The 21,832-nt window shown below is 36.7% G+C and overlaps 1 protein-coding gene across 1 annotated transcript in view; it reads left to right on the plus strand.

The window, feature by feature from the left end:
- The window catches only part of tok (tolkin), a 30,302-nt gene that overhangs the window by 1,199 nt on the left and 7,271 nt on the right, over nt 1–21,832 (plus strand). The window contains exon 2 of the mRNA XM_068296573.1: nt 8,235–8,790. Coding sequence (XP_068152674.1) covers nt 8,418–8,790 — 373 coding nt within the window. The 5' untranslated portion in view covers nt 8,235–8,417. The remainder of the gene's footprint in view (nt 1–8,234; nt 8,791–21,832) is intronic.

The following is a 21,832-nucleotide window of genomic DNA, read 5'->3' on the forward strand; positions in this document are numbered from 1 at the left end:
CTTGCAGGCTGCGCATTAGGCTTAATTGGACTTCTTGGGATACCTTCTTTCCACATTGTTGTTGTGGTTGTTCCTGTATTGCTGCAGAAGTTTAAATTCATTTTTGGTTGCTTGTTTTTCCCCCTTGCTCGTCTTCGTCGTCGTCATCTTCTCGTCTTGTTCATGTTAAATGGAAATTTATGCAGCCCCAGCAAAATGAAATGGAAAATATGAAATTTTCGGTTCTATACTTCACCACTGCCTGTTAAAGATGCTGGAACACTTCCGTTTTTTGTCAGAGGAAAAGGAAAAATCTGCTTCCGCTGGCAAACAATTGTCAGCAGGGTGCTGGGTGGAAGGGAAATACGACGCATATTGATATTGTTGCCCAGGTTGTTCACACTCCAATGCATCCCAGTTGCTTTGACTTCAATCCTTGCTGCTGCTGCTGTTGTTGTTGTTGTTGCTGCTGCTGCTTCTGGCAAATACTTTGTGGCAACTTGGCCATTAAGCCGATGTCCTCTTCCCCATCCCCCGTCCGTCATCAGAGAGTGCGAGAGCAAAAGAATTTTCTTCTCTCTTTTTTTTCGTTTTTGCCCGCGTATGCATTTTTCACAACAATACTTTTTGTCCTTTTGCCTCCGTTCAGTCAGAGACCCCACTCTGTTCCAAAGATATTTCATATTTCTCCCCAACTTAGCTTTGAATAGAATTCATTTTGATTTTGCTTTTTCTCGTTTTCTCGTGATTCCCATGGCCTTTTACTCACGCACTCTATACCATACCATTCTGTGTGTGTGTGTGTGTGTGCGTGCTTAACAAATTTTTGCTGTATTTTTGGTGCTCCTTCAATTTCATTCCATCCTCTTATTTTCTGGTTTTTTTTTTTGCCATGGAGATGTTGAATTTTTCACATTTCTGCTGTCGCAGCAGGACAAAAATTAAAAGCGAATTAAGTGGTGCTAAAAAGGCAGAGATACGAAATGCTACGGGGGGTTGGATTGGCGAGGGCTGATATACATATACATATATATATTTTTTTTTGGAACTGATTTACCCAACTCTTAGACCGCAGGTAAGACTGCAGCATCAGTACTTGCCTATACTTAATACATATATTTATGTTCACTTTTATTTGGACATAGGACCGACTTTGTAATGTCCTTTTGAAACGTAGTCACCTGCCAGCTCCAGATTCCTCCAGATGTATCACTTATTCTAATCATTTGATTTATCTCAAAATTTCCTTTGCTCACCTTTACCTCGTTAATATAAACTTCTGCTAAAAGATGTGAAGGTTAATGCTGTCTGGAATTTCCCAAATTTGATGTGAATTTTCTATATAAACTGTCGATATCAATTTGCACCTCAGCTAAAAAAGTGAAGGGTATAGAAATGTTACCCCAGATTTGTGTTATTTTTATGATTATTTGCAACTGTCCTTTAGAATCGTCACAGCTGACGCTGTTGCCCTAACAAGTAGTCTCCATGTCGCCCCCCATCCCCATCAAAGCACACACTTATACACTCGCACACACTCCCATGCACACCGACTAGACACAGAGACAAAACCCTCGACACATCCAACCAAGCAAGAACGAAAAAGGACGACGACGACAAAAAAAAACCATCTTGAAGTTATTTCTTTTCGTATTTTTACTTCATCTTTTGGCGCGCCTGCAAACTGCTTTGAATTTTTTTTCTTTCCTTCTCTTAAAGAAGCAAAAAAAGAAATAAGCGAATCTTTTCGGGTTGTTGGTATAAAGCAAAGTTAATGATATGTCGCAAGCAGCGAGTGTTTTTGAGTGTGTGTGTGTGTGTGTGTGTGTGTGTGTGGGTGTGGGTGTGTGCACTCCAGCTCTGCTGAGTCCTGGCAACATGTTTTCCCCCACACCAGCATGTGTAATTAATTTAAGTCTAAAGACATTTTACTTCCCCTCCATTTTTGTAGACTAATTTATATGATACATAATATTTTGTGTCTCGTATAATAATGTATTTTTATCATTTATTGATGCCTTTAAATATTTAATTTTACTGCTATTCAAAAATTGTGCAACATTTATTGAATACATTGTCTCTTTAAAGCATAATCTCATTGCCAGATAGCATATATTTAGGGCCAAATGAGTTTAATAGCAAAATAAAGCCCATTTTATTTATTTTTACAATTTATGCAACACAATTAAAATAATTTCAACATTCGTTCGATTGAACTAAGAAAATATAAATAAGTATTTGTAAATGCAATTGTCAATTTTTTATAACAGTTTAATTTACATACATTAACAACTTCACTTATTTGAAAGCGATTTCAGCATTTAAGAAACATTAAATTCATTGAAGTCAAATATTTGAAAATATATTGTATATTTGACAAACAGTTTTAAATTCAACATTTAATAAAAATTTTTCCAAATGTTTGCGAAGAACGAAATGCAGACAGTTTAAATATTTTTTAACTTGCTGGAGGAACATTCTTCGAATAATATCCTCATTTTTCCCTCTCTCTTATTTTTTCTAAATAAACATCGAGAAATTTTAAATTTCATATACCTATATACATACATAATTTAATATTTTTACAGAGAAAATTCTAATTCATTATAAATATTCATTCATTATTTAGTGGGAGAGGTTTTTCCAAAGTAATTAGTTAGTTTTTGCGTGTTCTGATGCAATTGGCATTTTCAAAATTGAAAACTTATGGAAAAGGAGTTTTGCCAACTTTTTTTTTCGTCCTCGTCACAATGGCCTGTCATTTGCCATTCCAAGAGCAAGAGCCAAAAGTGGTAAAAGGCAAAGTTAACTGCAAATTTTCTTTTCTTTTATTCATTCATTCATTCATTTCGTTCTCGCTTTTGGTCTGTGTGTCGTCAGTTTTATTTGCCAAATTAAAAGGGATTTCACTCGCTTTTTCATATTTGCATTGTCGTTTGTTTTTTTTTTTTATCGCCTCTGCCAGGCCCGTTCGCTCTGCCACAGTTTTCCCACGAAATCACCATAAAAAAGAAAAGAAAAATGAAATCTTTGGCACCATATTTTTCCACTTCACTCCACTCCACTCCATGGCATGGGCCGCCCAGCCTGAGGCAATTGTTATTCATGGCCATCCAAAAACAAGAGCAGCAGCCCTAGCACGAGACCAACTGGGTGCAAAGGTGCAGGTTGTGAATCCCTATGGTCCAATGGTCCAATCTCAACCCAATCCACAAGCCGCTCGTCATTCGTAGTTGTTAGTATTAATTATTTCTTAACTTTAGTGCCAAGGCAAGTTTATAAATAAATCGCATATTCTTCATAAATGAAGAAAGGAGAGAGCGAGAGATAGAGGAAGGCAGGAGACTGCCAGTGTCCTTCTCGTATCTGGCCGGCGGGTATTTTGCATCACCCGGTTTCAGTTTCAGATTATGCTAGTGAACAGGATGGTCTGGCCGACCGGTGGCCTATCTGTCTGCGGTATATTTTATGGTTGAACTTTATTTACATTCACATGCCGAGCAGCTAAATAATCAGGACTCGGCCCAGCCCGACAGTACGCGACTTCAGTTGCTACTGTTGCAGACATCCTGGCGATGGGTGGGCGGCGTTGCTTACACCAGAGGGACAAGGGCCACAGGTGCTAGGTGGCCAAGTTTAATTATTTGCCGTTGGCTTTAGACTCGCCCTGGTTCTGGTCATGGACCTGGTCGTGGTACAAGGCTTTTGCTTCATTTCAGTGTCCATCCGTTTTATTCCACTGCCTGCTGCCTGCTCCTTTGCCTTGTCCATCCGACTATCTGTCGGTTTGCCTGGCTGTCTGTCTGTCTGTGTGTTTGTTTGTTTGTCTGTTTGTTTGTTTGTTCACCCGCCTGGTTGCATTTTGCGCTTGTAAAGCATTTTAAATCGCATAAAAGTCGACCGAGCAGACAACTCGGATTCTGGTTTGCCTCGGTCGAGGGCACGGATGAGGGCATCTCTCTGGCCGTTCGTTCATTATACCATTTCAGCTGTGGGTCTATGGCGTTGGCGTTGGAGTTGGCGTTTCTGTTGAAGGCTCTTGCTTTTTGCGTTGGTAATTGAAATTAAGTTGTTTTCAAATTGGGGCCTGCAGTTGTTGTTGCTGCTGTAGTCCTTGTGTCCCAGTTGTTTGGCCTCCCCGAGTCATTTCCTGCGCCTTCTGTTATGCAATGCTTTTTGATCCCATAAATAATTTACCACCAAATGTCTCATAATTAAAGAAAAAAACCAAACAACAACATCATCATAATCACCAATCAATCGCGTACAAAATAAATTTATCACATTACTGGCATCTTAAATAAATAGGTTTCTCTTGGTCTATATAAAAAAAGAATCGATTTCACCCATTCAGATAAACAAAACGAAAATTTCGTCATGAAAAAAAATGTCAAGTTTGCTTAAAACCAAAACAAAACGCGTCCCCACGCATTGGTAAATATTTAAAAATATAGCAACAGCATGATATCAAATAGCCAACATTGAGCATGACATATAAACAATTTTACCCCCGGATGCGAGGCTCATTAGAATAAGTATTTCTTAAGAAAAATTGTCGACTCCTAGATTCTAAGAGTTCATACATATATACACAACACTTTGATAAATAAAATCAGTTCCTGTTTTCAATTCGATAAATAAAAATTCCATTTGAGAATTGCAGAATGTGAAATTAAAAACTCGAATAATTTTGATTAACCGCTTTAATTAGGGCAATCGATCGTTTTAGGCACTCCTCTTTCTACTACTACCATTACTGTCATGAAATTTATATTTAAATTCAAATAGTTTCACAACTGAAAATGTCAACTGTCATCTGAGACAGAGTAAATCAAAATTAAGCAAACAAAGAGCAAACGACTGATGAGAAGGGCCGTAGAGGGTGGCAGGCAATTGGACAACGATTCCGTGTCAAGATTTGCTCTTGTAAAACACTAAAAATGACAAAGACAAAATGAGAGACGGGTACGGGACTTACTTGGACTGAGGACAAAACTTGCTTAGCCTAGTCCAATAGTAACAAGGAGACAAAAAAAAAAAACCTGTAAGAGAAAATGAAACTCCACCCACAATCGTCATCCTATCCATTCATGGGACTCCGAGCAAATACTCACTGTGATTCCCCCAGCTACTTGACGCTTGTCATTGTCAGCTCATGTAGTTGGAAACTTGCGAGCTGTAGCACTTGACAACTCTGATTGATGGCCCTGCCTGGCTGGCTGCCTGGGCTGGGTTAGCTTGCTGACTGACTGGAATAAGGATGCCAGGATATCTGGCCCGTTTATCGCATATAATTAAACTAAAAGTAAATGGCGCAAGCCATTTGAAAATGACATTAAAAAGCTTTCACAATAATAATTCATGCAAAACAGTGAGCATAATAAATCCGAGTCGAATTTAGACTTAAATATAAGCAAATAAATAATATATGTATGTATATAGGTATTAAAAATCGAAATGAAACATAAGAACATTTCATTTTATCAATAGGCAACGACTCTGATATACCCTGTTTTGAGTTTCACTCAACCTAATGTCCCCATCGATTGAATAATTTGTCAATGATTTACCAATTTTTTGGCTGCTTCTTCTTTTGCCTTGCCTTTAATAAACTTAATATAGATTAATATACCTTTTGGCCATAAATTAGGTAGTGGGTATAAAAACATGTTACGTAGTGGAAATTAAAATTTGAAATTTGTTTACTTGGTCCAGCAGCGAGTGGACTGACCCAGACCGAGAACTTTTTCTTTTGAATCGCTGATAAGCAATAGCTAGCCAGTTCATGTGGGTGCGATAAGTATGGCAATTGGAAAAATACAAACGCAATTGTAAGAACAGAGCCAATTCTTTTAATGAGACCAAGAGAAAGATGACGAGGAGAATGTGGTAAAGTGATGGTAGGAGGAAGGGAAGGAGCTGAAGCAGCAGGCAGTTTGAGCCAATTAACATACTTTTCAACGGTTTTCAATTTGCACATCCAGAGAAGGATGAGGAGGCACAAGGAAGCAAGTAGCAAGAGAGAAATGGTGAAAACAAAGCAAATGAGAAGGAGGGCAAATTACGAGCAGTTTTTCTCATTTCGTTTATTTAGTTTGGAATTTATCAATTGAATTTTTAATTTCGCTTAAATGAAATATAAAGAAGCATCATCATGATGACGCTTCCGTTCCTGCTGTTGCTCCTACTTTTCTCAATTTTTCTCAGTCTCTTTGCTCCTTCTGCTTATCCTGCTGCTTTAGCTTCTTCTGCGGCCCCATGCGGCGTATACGTAATTATACGACTGTGGATTATGGAAATGGTTGCCGCCATTTGTGCACAGGGAAATGAAATGAAATTAAGAAAATATGTTGCACTCCTTTGCTACAGTTGTTGCTTAACTTTTACCCATGAATTGGTTTTCTTCTAGCTATTTAGTTGCTTATTTTGCCAAGAATACCAGACAAAAACACACACACACACACACGCACTTACACTTGGATACACAGTAGCAGACAACAACAATAGAGGGAACTTAATTTGCCATAAAAAGCCAGCTTAGGCGTTGATTTGTTTTGATTGTTTGGCTGAGCAGGAAATTAAATGATTTAATGAAATTGTGGCAACAATTGCCAAAATGGGAGCCCAAGCACAAGAAGCAAAAGCAAATGACAATAGCTTCCTGGCCAACCAACCGCCATTCAAGTTAATTGAACAGGTTTTTGGTTTCTTGGCTTTTCAGTCCTTGCTATACAAAGAGCTAAGCGATTTTTAATTACCCCAGGAAGCTGGGTGCATAGGTAACGAAAATACAGAAAATAAACAACAACATGAAAAAAAGTCGATTAGAAGTTCTTTTGACCCAATATTAATTGAGTGCCAAGTTGACGGCATTTCAGCATTTCACATACCTGAACAATCCACCCTCTCGCTCTCGCCTTTTCTCTTCTTTTCTCTGGCCCGTAACATCTGTTGGTTTTCATTTTCTTTGGAAAAATTTTAACACCTCTTTTGTTTCCATTCTCCTGCCGTATTTCTAATAGAATTTCATGACAGAGTTTATGAGGTTACCAGCCATGTGCACATACTACGAGTATGTACATATGTATATACACAGATGTGAGCTGCAATCTACCTATATGTACGTATAGTTACACATACATATGTAAATTAGACACCGGGTGTGTGTGCCATGATTGCTCTGATATGAATCTGGTTACAGATGCTAGAAATTTTCTGTATAAACACATCACAAAATGCTGATATGCAGACATCTCCATTTCTGCCCAGCTTCTTCTTTCATTCTGAGTAAACAGACGCATCGATTGCATCCAAGAATTAGCATAGAAAATTCCCTTATTGCTAATGCCGCAATGGAAATCGATGCGAGTCAAACTGACTACAAAAGGTATTTAATTTCTTGAGACTCAAATGCAATTTTCAAATATTAACCAAAGCACAGGCCTATCTTATAATTAAAGTTCAATAAGCAAACATAAAAGACATTTGTAAATTCAATAATATGTATTTTATACTCCAGAGAATTGCAAAAGGAGTTCAAAGCACTTTGACACTTGATACGTAAAGAGCTAAAATCGATTGCTTGAATTTCATTGAATGATGTGTGAAATTTGTGTGGCAAAACAAGGGCATCACAGAGTTTAAAGTCTTATTTAAATCAATCACAGACTTAAAACTGAAATTCTTTAGGCTGATTTTGCTTTAATTAAAGACAGTTGATCTTTTGCTTATCTAATGCTAATGCATTTGTTTGCAGTTTATTATATGTAAGTTGTTCCAAGGATTCAGTTCTATGCTAAAACTTCACCTTAATATTAATCAAATTTGCCGCTTTATGAATATTTTCTTAATGAATGAAGAATTGCAGAAATGCAGGAAGGTATTAAATTTACGAAAAGGACTTTAATTAAAGCATATTTTTAATAACTAATTGAATAATTAAAAAATTCTCTGCATCTTTAGACTTGTCTTTCCTTTTGTTTAAAGAACAATAAGCCTTTTGTTTAATTTTACTACAACAAGAGACAATAAAATTGATATAATTGGCAAATCAGTACAACGAAATTGATTATAAGACATCTTTCATCTTCTCTCCCCACCACCCCCACAAGCGGGTTGGGGGGGTTTTTGGTTATCTGTAGCTAATCAGAGACGTAATTCAAAAACCAGTGAAAACCTGAATGAAGCAAATTTAAATGAATTGCGAGAATATTTAGTAGTGGTTTAATTTCATTTTTGTTATTGTTTATTCACAGGTTTCTAGTTCTGTCGATTGTAGCAAAGAGAGCAACGTGCAATGTGAAAATGTTAAAGAAAACTGAGAATAACTGAGATACTGAGCACTGAGTCAAAACAAAAAACAATAAAAGTATAAACCTCATCTGCAAGTGAGTGAGTGACAAGACACTGCCAAAGAACAAAAGACGTGCCACGGGGTGATGATGGCGGCGGGTGCAGCAGCTTCAGCTGCGTCAAAGCGAAGCTATACAAACTATGCCCTATTGGTGGCCACGGCGTTATTGGTGCTAATCTCGGCGCATGCCAAAAGCACCAAGTTAAATGGTAATGGTGAGATGTCTTTAAGCATGGATCACGTTGCGGCTGTTTCCCCTGACAGGCCCATTGAAGAGACGAAGCAACAGCACCAGCAACATCATCATCATCATCGTCGTCGTGGAACCAATTTGCATTTGCTGCGGGCATTGAGAAATCGACGCGCCTATCACAGCAAATACAGCATTGAACAGCTTCTGCACATGCAAGTGATGCCAAAGGTATCCAACGACATTGATATGGATCCCTGCAAGGCTGGTAAGTTCCTACGGAAATTGCGCAAGCCATGAAATTGTTGGCTTCACACTTTCATGCATTTAGAGAGTTAAAACTAAAAAAAACTTGTACTAACTTAAGTCCCATATACATACATACATACATACATATGTATTTAGTTATGAAAATTTCATAAGAAAATATTTATTAATGAGAATTTGGATTTTTTATCTAAATTTGATTCCACTGTGCGGCATTGCAGCAGCAAAAAAACAAATGTATTGTAAATTTTGTGTTTTCGGCATGCCGGAAGTTTGAGTAAAAGCGAAAAGTCTTGTTAACTTGAAACCTCTTCTATTACCCACCCACCTAGTTACCTCAGCATACACACCCAATTCAATATTATTTATGGCCCTCTCCGCTCCTTTACCCTTTTCTCTTCCCTCTTTATTCTTGAGTACTCGTTTCGCTTGTTGCAGCGTTGAAAATTAAGCGCTATTGTGGTAACCTTGGCGCTTTCTCAGATCAGTTTCTGTTCATCTCTCAAGCCATTCTCCTTCCTGGTCTGTTCAATTCAATTGAATTTACCTCAGTTTGTAGAGTATTGAAAAAAAAAAAATAAAATAAAAATAAAAAAACGAAAAAAGAAGAATATATAAAATGAATGAAATTGACTCAGGCATTGGGAATGCGTTGAGAGCACACACATTCATAGGTTGAGACTTATGTACATATAGATATATGTACATATATCTATACCATGGAGCTTCGATGGCGTCTCGATTCGACTTTGACTGCAATTTGTCTACCGGCAAATACGATGAGCCAAGTTTATCTGCGGGTGTAGTATAAGTATTTGTGCACATCAATTGTCAAAAAGTTGGTCTCATACCACCACCCTCTCTGCTCCTCATCCTTCTGACATGGAAAATACTTGCAAAAGTGTGCGTGCTCGTAAGGCAAACGATTTCCGACTTGACTGTCATTCGCAATGGCAATGTATGTCCTCCTCAAGTGGCATAAAGTGGGCTTGGATGTAAATGGGAATGGTGTCCCTCTTTCTTTACAGACATCTACATACATATATATGTACATACATATATATCGATATGCATGTCGATGTCGACATGGAAGATTGTAAATATTTGGTTAGGGGGCAGTTATTGTAATAAGTGCCATGTACGAATGGAGGATGTTAGGTGTATGTATGTATGTATATTCATACTTATTTATGATTTGCAAGCCAATGTTGCCATAAACTACAAGAAATTCTCTTAAAAGAAAAAAGGAAGTTTGCATAAACCAGAAGCCATACCGTTATCGATTGAGTTTGCTCACAAGCCGAGATTAGACTTAGGTACTAATGTATATAGGAAACATTAATATGAGTTCCGTTCGCCTAGGTTATGGTCTATCGAAGGCGCTCGAAAGCATTTAGAAGCAGATAAAGTTGCTAGGGATAAGTATGAATAGTTATTTTCATTGTGTAAAGACATAAGATATACATATATCTAATACTAGTTTGAAAATTCATTAATAGCCAATCTCCATGACAAATCTTGTCAATTTTAAAAGTTTAAATAAATGTTTTACATTTCCGTATATGTATCCTTAAACCACTTTATGGCTTGGGCATTTGTATACAATATATTTACATGTATCTATTATAAGCTCTCAACATAAATTCCCTATCAATCACTGAAGCAGAACACTGTTCGATTAATTTTTTTCCCCCATGGGTTTCTTTTTTGTCGCATTAACTATTAATGAATTGTTTGCTTTTCTATTTTTTACACTGTAATGTGGGTCACAGAAGTTATCCATACAGACATATGGTAGATAACGACAAAAATTTGTACGTACACACACACACACACACTTGATGGCTTCCTAATGTATCCAAATACACAAATCAATAGTAAGCCGCAAAATTTCTTTTTATAAAAATTATAAACCAAATTAGCGTAATTGATATTTGAAATCGATTTAAATTTCTAAGCTGAGTCCATTAGAACGCATCAAATAACATGAACAATGAAACTTAATCAAATTCAGAATAAAGCTTGAACTAAAATTTAATAAATAAATTCGCCAACCGAAACCATAATTAACTGGACTGAATTACTCAAATCAATTTGTATATGAAATGAAAAGTTTTAGCCTTTGAGCCTTTTCCATTCTTAATGTAAGGACAGCCTATTTTTCATATGGCCATGCAATTGAACACACTTCGTTAGGACCTTAAAGCGAGCGACAGGTAAAAATTAATACAAATTTAAATTAAGATAAATATACCTACAAATTGATGTAACACATTTAATTTTCATGAATATTCTTGGCTGAACTTTCCATAGTCTTTGAACTGAGTTTCAATAGAGTTTCCAGTTTCAAAGACATTAGCAAGAAAAAAAAAGTAAAGAAAAATACAAGTTTTGTATGTCAAAGGTGAATGTAGTGCCCTTTAAGTGAACAGAGGTCGGTTGTCAATTAATTTGTTAAAAACCAAATGCATTTAAATTTCATAAGAAAGGATGCTGCCCTTTTTTCATTAACTGAGAATGGATGCAACGAGGCGTGATTGTGGCTCCACACAAAAAATCAAACCGCAAATGGCAGTGCAAATGTGGAAATGATGCGCCAACAAGGCAACCTTCTCCAAACCAAAGCACAGACATAGCCCAGTCCTGGCTAGGCAAAGTTAGCTGATGACAGTAATGATGACAACAGCATCACAATAATAACAACCGCAAACCAAAGCGACCGAAATGCTAGTTGAAGATGGAGACGGGTACGGAGAAAGAGACGGAGATTGATACCGACAGGCTTCAAGTGGCTGGCTGGCTGACTGACGGGAACTCAAACAACCTGCCCAAGTGACTGCAAATAATTTGCCACCGCACAACATGACGGGGTTTCCATTACAGTTAGGTTTTGCAAGCGGATTGAAATAAAAAGTCACTTTAAAGCCAAAAAGTGTACGGAGAGATAGAGAAAGAGAGCAAGAGAGTTTTCTGCTGCTAGAGATGGCTATAAATTAGTTAACAAATTTCCCCGCAGCACAACTTTTGATTTGTTCCCAAAAGTAGGCAACATACATATATGGAATTTAGTTCATTCACTGCCAAGACTGTAAAAGAAAAACTTTTAAAATTCTTTTGGTTTTTGAGCGGATTTCATGAACACATCTCTAGCTAGTTGGTAGATTGGTTGCTTGGTTGGTTGGTGGTTCGTTCGTTCGTTTGTTCATAGCTGCAAACTATTTACAATTCACACTCTTGGCGGCATTGTAAGCAGACAGACAGATGGAGTTAGTTTGTTGCCATGCCGAGACTAAGGATAAGCAGCAACAACAGCAACTGCAAGACGGCAGATATTCCTGCCATAGTCGTATGGCATTCTGACAAAGGTACAGAGGCAACCGTTTGGTTGTGCCCAACGAAAAGGCAACAAGCAGATCAACTTACAAAGCCTTAAAATGTTGTTCCTTAACTTTTATAAAGTGGAAAATTCTTTGAATACTCTTTATATTAAATCATACATATACGGATAAAAAGTAGTTAATGAACTCATTGGATTTAAGGTAACTGTCTGAATGTAGTGAAAAGATGTCATGTCATTTTATGGATATTTCTTTATCGCTAAGTGGTATATGATACATACTCAACCCAAATACAGGCTCAATATGCTGTGATTTACTTATCGGAAAATTGCTTAAGTCGATTCTCATGCTTTACTTGTCTGCCACATTTTACAGCAAGAAAACACAAAAAAAAAAAGCAAAAGAAAAACGAACGATGAAATCAACAAAGAAGAAGATGGAGAAAAAAGTTAAAAAAGAAAATCAAATGAACAAAGCCAGCACCGGAAATGCTGCAAAATCGGAAGTGCTAACAGTAAGAGGCAACCAACCACTCAAAGCCAGTCACAGAAGGACAAACTGTGCTTTCAAATAAGTCTCCCTTTCTCTTTGTACGAAATGCCGTTGACTTCATTTGCGGTTGCTCTTTCAAGATTTGTTCATCTATTTTCGTTCCATCTATGTAACTTTTGTTAGTTGGTCTAATTTTTGTTTTTATTGTTTTACGCTTTGCTTCTTTCTCTATTCGAAATTTCTGTGGCATTGTGGGAATTAACAAATTCGTTGAAAATTTATTGCACTAGTGCAGATAACTGACATTGTTTAAACCTGTTACCCTCTCTCTAACTCTCTTTCTCTCTCTCTCTCTACCGTATACTTCTCTGTGGTTCAGTGTGAGGGCATGACAAACATTCAGCAACATGTGTAAATAAAATAAACTTGCATTTAAACTGTTTACATAATTAATTAATGCCAACAGGAATGACAGGGCACTCACTAGGAGGCCTGAGGTTGGGTTTGGGGTGAGGCAGCATAGTAAATGGAGTTGCAGGTTTACGCACAATTTCATGCAAACAATTGCATCAACGTGACAGTATTTCAAGGCCTCTGTCGTTGTCTTCTCTGTTTCCATCGCTCTCTCTTTTTTCTTCTATGGTCAATATTAGTTAGTTTTAGCAATGTCCAATTACTAAATGTTGCTTAATTTTATGCATAATGAATAAGAGTTCTGCATCATAGTTATCCCATGTAATTTATTTTAATTAATTATTGTTCAAAATTCATTTTAAGACCCCATAAATATGTGAAATCAATTTTAAATTATAAGTTCAGTTGGTCGACACGATTTTTACATAGACAACTTGAAGTACAATTTCAAGTAACTTTTTTTTTTTTTTTAAAAATCAATTTTGAGATAATATTTTCTGTGGTTTCTAAACAAAATGTAAGGCATCATGTCCAGGACTAAAATTCTATTCAAATAATTTGGATAGATAAATAATATGTTAATTAATTGTGTGCAAATAGCAAGTCAAACATTAATATTTGGCATTGCAATTTAGTTTATCACAAATATGCATTTATGTGAATGTATGTGTGTGTGTGTGTGTGAATTTACAGAGAAAACATAACTGATGGTTGAGCTGCATTTAAGTATTTTTTATTGCATACTTCGTGGCGCTGCCTGGAGTTGTCTATACGACCTGTCTGCCAGAGACTGTTTTCACCAGAGATATGGGAAAAGCGGTGTAGGGAAGATAAAAGCGAGCAACGCAGCAATCATTCTTTATGCAAATTGGCATAAATAAACAAGCGAAGCATAAAACAAGCTGAAAAGCTGCTCAGATAATGCCACACACTGGAGCTTATGATTTGCCACTCAAATATATAATAGATTTACATACACACACACACACATACACAAATTGAGAGAGACACAATAAGAGGGGGGAAGAAGTAGAAAGATAAACAAATCTACACACACACACACATATGGCACATATGTTCCTGTGTGATATCCTGCAGCTGTATACTTAATTTATGCAAATCGTATTTTAAACTAGCAAATGTTATTTTAATTGTTCAGCCAACAAATCCCAATGCAGCATGAATTAAAAAGCTGTTGACCAACATAACGCAAATAGAAAACAGAAAAATACAAAAAGCCAACCTACCAGTAGAACAAACTTCACAGAATAAAACGGAAACAAGCAAAAATAGAGAAATGCAGAAAAAGAATAGGAAAAAATGTGTGTGTGTGTGTGAACGAAAAAAATCACCAAGTTAAGCTACAAATTTATGCTTGCCAACAATTTTTCTATAGGAGTTTCATGCTGATTTCTTTGGGGCTCTCCCCAATTTATTCAGAATTGAATGGGGCAAATTGTAAGTATTCGAAACAGAATTTATGTGGCCAAAAACCGAATTCAGTCAGCCATGAGGCAGGCTTCATTTGCAGCATTTAGCAAGTTGAACCCTTTTTTCTTTTCTTGGCTCTAAGGATAGAGATTGGCAAACAAATATGAATTCATGATTAGTAGCACACACAAACGATCATGTACATACTATTGTATAGATACATTTATATCTACACTTGCCAGTTAACCTAATGAAATTGATGAGGGTCGTCTGGTGTCATATATTTCTCTATCTTTATGTGGCATAATAATAATAGAATTTTAGTTACAGGCATTTTTATTTTACTAAAATTTTCGCACTTTTCTTTTTATTACACTGATAAAATAAATGACATCGTTTAATTTCGTTACCAAATGTGCAAGAAAAAAAAAAAACGATATAAAAATGCATTTCAAAAATAAATTCAACACAGAGAAGTTCTCTCTGATGGCACAATTATCTGATGCAATTGCGAGTGCCAGACGGAAGCTGTCGTGGAGCAGAGGTTGAATTGTCTGCCATGGAGATGGTGGTGTTCACGTAGGTGTAGGCGCAGGGAAAAGTTAGGTGCATTGTGAATTGCGAGTTTATTGAACCCAAGTGGCTGGTGATGTTATTCCTGGCAGTAATAAAGTGCCACCAAAAGTTGTATAGATGAATGAACACAAACACACACACACACAGATCCCCCCAAACTTTACACCCACGCCCACATCCTCACTCACTCACACACATCATGTGGTTGTTGCAAATGTTTTTTAGACCCCATTTCAATTTTTGCCAAAGTACGCGCTAAAAATTTTTTGTTTCGCTTTGTTTGGTCGCTGCTTTTATTTTATTCTATGGCATAAAAAGTTTTTTTCTAAAAATGCTTTCTACCAGCAAACAGTAAAGTCCATTCGTACTATGGTTTGCTGCATTCTCGCTGCAATACCATATAGTTTCTATATTTGCCCTAGGTGCTTACACACGCTGGCCACTAGTCGAAACCAGCATGCCATTCCACTTGAAGAAAACACCTTTAAGTGAGATTCACACTTTTAAGTAGTTTTCGTACCTTCAATATATGTACTTAAGTACGCAATTGTTTGTTTTAAATACAAAGCAAAGTTTAATATTATGAAAATTCAGAATGGTACTGCTACAGTTGGCTGCAATTGAAATTAAGTTATCATTTACTGGGAAAGGATTACAGAAAAACAGATTTTTATATACTACGGTTGAGCTCAAAGATCAAACCACGTAACCATACATAAACTTGAATCATTGTCTAAAACAAGACAATTGGCTCTAGGTTGTTGTTCTCTTCTAAAATAGATTTGTTATAGTTAATAGAACTATTCGTAAAGCCATAAAAGTTACAGGATTGACACATAAACTGTTCAAATACAATGTATTTTGTTTTCAGTGTATACACCTCATGCAGCCACCGAAAGAAAACACACACACACATATGTATATATGTACATATGAGTATAGATGTATGGCTCATATTCACATATATATTTCGACAGAGTTGTCCATCATAAATCTGTTGTGAAAACTCAACATTGGACGGCTTTTGTTGGCACTTAAGTTCTATCTGCGATTTGGTGAGGAGCACACATTTGGCATCAGCATGTTTGTGTGTGTGTGCGTATTGGAGAAAAATATTCGCATATAGACCAGCGGTTTTAAAAGCTTCGGGCTTAGCATATATGTCTGTGTGGCGGGTCATTTTGGTGGCCTTATACAGAAATAGATATACAATGGAGAAAAAAAATGTAAAAGAAAAAAAGTTTAGATTGCGTTTAGAATTCAATTGTAAAAGCAATTCTGATGTTTTGATTTCTTTTTTCAATTAAAACACTGCCTTTTATTGCAATTGTATAAAATATTATTGTGTACGAAAGTTAGTGAAAAACATTATTTGGCATTGTCGCACACAAAAAAAAACACAAACAAAACCAAAAAAAAAACAAAAAAATGAAGCCTAAATCGAGCACAAATCCAAAAACGCATGCCAGGTCACTCGTCACTAGAAACCATAGACCGTATATTTGCTCCATTTCGGGCAAAAGAGAAAATAGAGAACCGAAAAATGGAAAAAAAATAAGCATCACAAAAAAAAAAAGAAGAAGAAATGGAAAAGCCGGAACTTCTGCTGTGGGCTAGTCCGGCTAATGGAATTCAAAGAGAAAGAGTTTGGGTGAGCTATGCAATCTCTATGGCACTATGTCTCTATGGCCAACGGATTAGTTTGTCCAACCATTCGTCCACATCTGCACTCGGGGCGACTATTGGTGTGTATGTGTCTGTGCCTCGTGTCTATTTGCTTTGATTTCATCTTTAATTTTGGCCAAAGCTTGTCGGTTTTAGATGGTTTGTTTGTTTGTTTGTTTGTCTGTTTGCTTGGGCTGCCTATCAAAACATAATTCCTCGCCTCGATAAATTTGTATGTCCGCCCATTTAACATGTACGCGAGCCGTGCTCAGCAAATTGAATCCCATTGTTATGGCTACTGTAATTAATACTCACACTTATCACACACACACAGATAGACGGAACGCAACACACACACACACACACATACACATACTTTGATATATGCATATGCATTTCCGCTCTTTATACCCTCTATACGCATCCGCACCAGTTTATGCATAATTACATTCATGTTCCAAATTCGTTTTTCTGTCTCTTATATTTATTCTGACATTAAATGGTTGACTGACTATGTATACACTGAATCAGATTGTAACAACATAACTCTTTATGTTACAATTATATAGTTTAAAATTAATAATCGATTGTTAGGTTGACATGTTGTTCCCACAAAAGCGAAATGTTATGCTCAGCATTAACAATTCAGAAAGTAGCTTTTAAACGGTTAAGAAATCACCTAAGGCAATCATTTCAGATTGTATTATAAACTCTTTTGCAATCATAAAAGTCATTATAATTTGAATTCTATAGTTTTATCTTGGAGATATCGAAAATATAGCCAAGTAGTAATTAGCTATTAAAACTAAAAAATAAAACGAGACTGTAATTTTTGATATTATCATATTGTATTACTTCAAAAAGAGAAAAAGAGAATAACTGAATGGACGTTTCAATGGTTTATTTGTATTTAGATAATCCTTCTTGACTGTTGAGGTATTGAATTGATATTCAAGCAAGTCTACGTGACGTAAATTAATTCGATAACAGAGTATAAACTATATTTTTTCACACTTTATTTAACTAGCATTTGTAACGCTTTTACATAGATACATATATATATATTGCTTTTATGGTCATATGAATGGATAAATGCAAATAAAATATGGTTTGTGACCGCAACTTTGTTTAATCGTTTGCATTTTATAGCACTTTATTTAAACTGCAGCATAAATGAAGCTCACTACTATCGAGACAATCTCTCGTTGTTAGGCAACTGTGAAATCAACAACAACAACGAAAAACTTAAAAGGCGAAAAAAAATTAAGGAAAAAAACAAAACCAGTTGCTCGCCCCTTTGGTAGTATCACAATGAGATGGAATCTGTTGAGGGCGGCAGCATCAGCATCATTGTCGTCACTGACACCGACGTGAGCTCTTTGCAATTATTTGCTTTTGACCCACACGAAACAACAAAACGGAAAAAAAAACCAAGCAAGGAATGAGGGAGAACAGAAAGAGGGTTAGCGTCAACAGTAGCCATGGTTGCCATCGGCTAAAAAGAGCAGAATTTTGCACGGAGTAGGGAGTAGGGGGTACAATTGTTGTATTTGCCTTGGTGTTGTTTTTTATTTTATTATACTTATTACACTTAAAACTCTCTCTCATGGATATTTCTGTGTGTGTGTGTTTGTGAGTCCGTGCGTTAAGGGAGATGGAGATGAAATGATTTTATTTTTAATTAAAGTCAGTCACAGAGAGTATGCTGAGAGACTCATAAAGTGGGCAGCTGGCCGCCAACTCTTGTTAACACTTTTACATTACGCATACGACAGGGTGGACCATGACAGTTAGCGAAGGAGGGATAGAAGGCACGGCGAAATGAAGTGGAAACTGCAACTTGGCAAATGTGTTTCAACATTTTTGTGGTCGCCATAAAAAAGGGTACGCAACTGGACCCAGATATAAACAACCCAAAAGAACACTAAGGTCCACACCAGTCACAGCCTTGTCTGCTCCACCCACTAAGGAATCCCTAACCCTAACCCAAAACAAGAGCAACAACAACTTGGCACGTTTGTCCGTCAGTTAGTTCGTTAGTGTGAATGATGTTGGAGGCGGAGAGAGGTTTACTCTTGTTGTTGGTGTTGCTCAAAAATTTAATTACTTTCACTTGTGCGAACTGTTTGTCTGCCAGCCAGCCAGCCAGTCAGTCAGTCAGTCTGTAAGACAGGAGCAACAGGAACAGAAGGAGCTGACGCAGGCGTCGTCCAGTAGCCAAAGGCATTTAACTTAAATGTAATGAAATTGCAGACGAACTACGAGGTCGACTTCACGCACGTTGACTTCTCCCCTGGCTGCCTTTGCCTGTGCCCTTTGTATTCCTGGCATTTATCCTTTTCCGCATCTTTTACTCACCCATGTGGGTGGTGGGTTCTGCCGGCTCTGTCGGCTTTGTGACGCATTATGCGCCAAGTTTTCTCGCCTGCCTGCTGTGTTCACTTCTCAAACTGCATCAGGAAGAACTTATTGTATTGCCAACACTCAGTGTCTAACTGTAACTATACGTCGTACGTCTTATGGAGCTTCTATTCCATTTCATGTTTTCCCCATTCGTTTTCAACTCTTTCTCTTTGGTGCTGCCTGTTGCCTCAATGGCGAAAGGATTATATGCCAAATGGAAACGTCTTTTTCTCGACTTATACCATTTCATTTTGAGCGCCTTTTGTTTATTTTCTTCTCACCTTTTTACCGTCTTACTTTCTACTATCTCTTACGAAGCCTGATAGAGAATATACACATACGTAATCGAATGCCTTTAAATACAATAAGATAAGCACACTGAGAGTCAGTATAATGACCTAACCAAGTTATTTTCAACTTATCTATAAAAGTAAAAATTGTCAATTAGGAAAATGATGTCTTAAACCTGTTCTGTATTTTTTTCTGTGTTGATAAATTACGATAAATCATTCTCCCTTTGTTGTAAGGTTTCCTATTCAGATCAGTAGCAACATTAAAGGAATATAGAAGATAATACCGTAACGGATATAAAAAGATTAAATAGAGCTTATAAAAAAAAAAAACGAAAAACAAAAATCCGCAAATACATAAAAACTATAGATCAAAATTCGTTGATTTTATCTTTTAGTCTGATTTATCGACATGGAAAAAGAATCTAATCAATCATACATCATGTTGGCCACAAAAGTGCAAACTGTTATGTGTCTGTGTGTGTTTTGTGTGTGTGTGTGTACAACTGCATACAAGTAGTGTAAATATATATTTATAATCTTTTCGAGAAAACGAAAACACAAAACAAATAATACATCAGTGAATAAACGCGTGTTCATGCTGTGCAGAATTTTTGTGAAAAATTTGTTTAAATATTTGATGAATTCAAGAAATTTGTTTGCTTGCAAAATCTAATGTAAATACAACACATGGTCAAACATAACAACAGATAAAAGGGGAAAGGAAAAGAAATTTGAGAGAGAAATTGCTCCCAATTACCCTTACGATACAATTTCTAGCACTAATGACTTGTCATTTGACCAAGTTACATAAATTTACTATTATACCTTTTTTAAAAAACCAAATGTGATTATGAACAAATAAATCTAATTTAGGAAAAACTCAAATTGGCAATTGGAAATTAATCAAACCCAAAAAGTTTGTTTTGAAAGTTAAATTTTTAACCGATTTGCCTAGTTTCGCAATTTGTTGATATTCGTATGCGAATTATGTGGCTGCAGGCCACTGCCGAATGCTTTGATATTTACATTTGACTGAACTAGAGAACGGTTGGCGTGTCACTGTCAATTGCAGTTCAATACTATGACTTATTTTGTTTGAACTCTGTGGTACGACGACAACTGGTTAAGTGCCGTTTGCTGTTAGTCATTCGGCAATGTTTTTGTTCATGTTACAACTTCCTCTGTGCCTTTAGTGCAATTTAGGTAGGGTAACCGCTCAGTGCGGTGCGTATGATTGACATTGATTGGAGCGAAACTAGAAAAATCAACTTTGATATTGGCACCAATCATCCGACTCTTACCCTAACCCTCTTTCTACGTGTCTTACTCTGTCCCTCTCTCTCTGTTGCTCTTCCTGCGTTCATCGTTCAGTCTGTCTTTGTGTGTGCAATTTTGGCATGCTTGTGTGCACTTTTACCTCCCATTCCTCGTTCCCTAAAAACTAAATCAGAAAAACGTTTGCAGCTTGATAAATATGTAATTTGCAATTTCCTAAACAACACGCAGCTAGCTTGGCTAAAAGCAAACTCCAAGCCAAAAGCAAAAATACAACGCCAACATGTTTTGGTTTTGCTTTTAGTTTATCCTTATACCCATACATATACATATACTGCGATCCGCTGAGAAAACATGTGATGCAGATGGCTTTTAGATACGTTATATTAAGCAAAAATGTATATACATTTATTTTTAATGGCTCATACGCCGTGTTGTACACGGTTTCAAATTTTCTGCTTTAATTCGAAAGTCGTACTTATTAAGGGATTAACCCTAAACGCTTTGCTAAAAGTGTTTAGATTGATTTAAATACGTAATTCTTCTTTATCTCTTGCGAGTTTTAAGTCCAAAGGCGACAACGATTATGTAAAATCGAAAAATCGAATTGGTATCAACAATTACCTACAATGTCCTGTGTATTTGTTCTCCCAAAAGAACTGACCTAAATGCAACTATACACTAGCCATCCACCCACTTAACATTTTGCCCAAATTCTTCTACATATACACACACACATACAGAAGTCGACATCAGTCGAATCAGAAAGTTTATTGGATTTGCAATAATCAAATTGCCAACAGCTACAGCTACATAGACCACATCAGTATCGAGATGCAGCCAGTGTGACAAACTTGGAATCCGATTTCAAATTGGATATGCTAAAGCAAAATGTGGAACACGCTGGATCTGATGCTGGCTGGTGACGCTTCAAAAGTCAAAAAGGCGTTAACATTAACGCGCCTTGTCGTCTTGTGGCTTACGACCTGAAGGAGGCTTCACAGTAAGCCAGCTCTATGTAAATAGCATGAATGCAGTTTTATTTCATTTATATTTAAATTAAGTACAGTTCACCGTATCTCTCTTACCGCAACCCTCCCTCTTCTTCTATTCTAGTCTATATAATACAGTAGCAAGTGTCTTTCTCCATTGATAA

Source organism: Drosophila tropicalis, unplaced genomic scaffold (assembly GCF_018151085.1).
Source record: "Drosophila tropicalis isolate 14030-0801.00 unplaced genomic scaffold, ASM1815108v1 contig_859, whole genome shotgun sequence".
NCBI lineage: Eukaryota > Metazoa > Arthropoda > Insecta > Diptera > Drosophilidae > Drosophila > Drosophila tropicalis.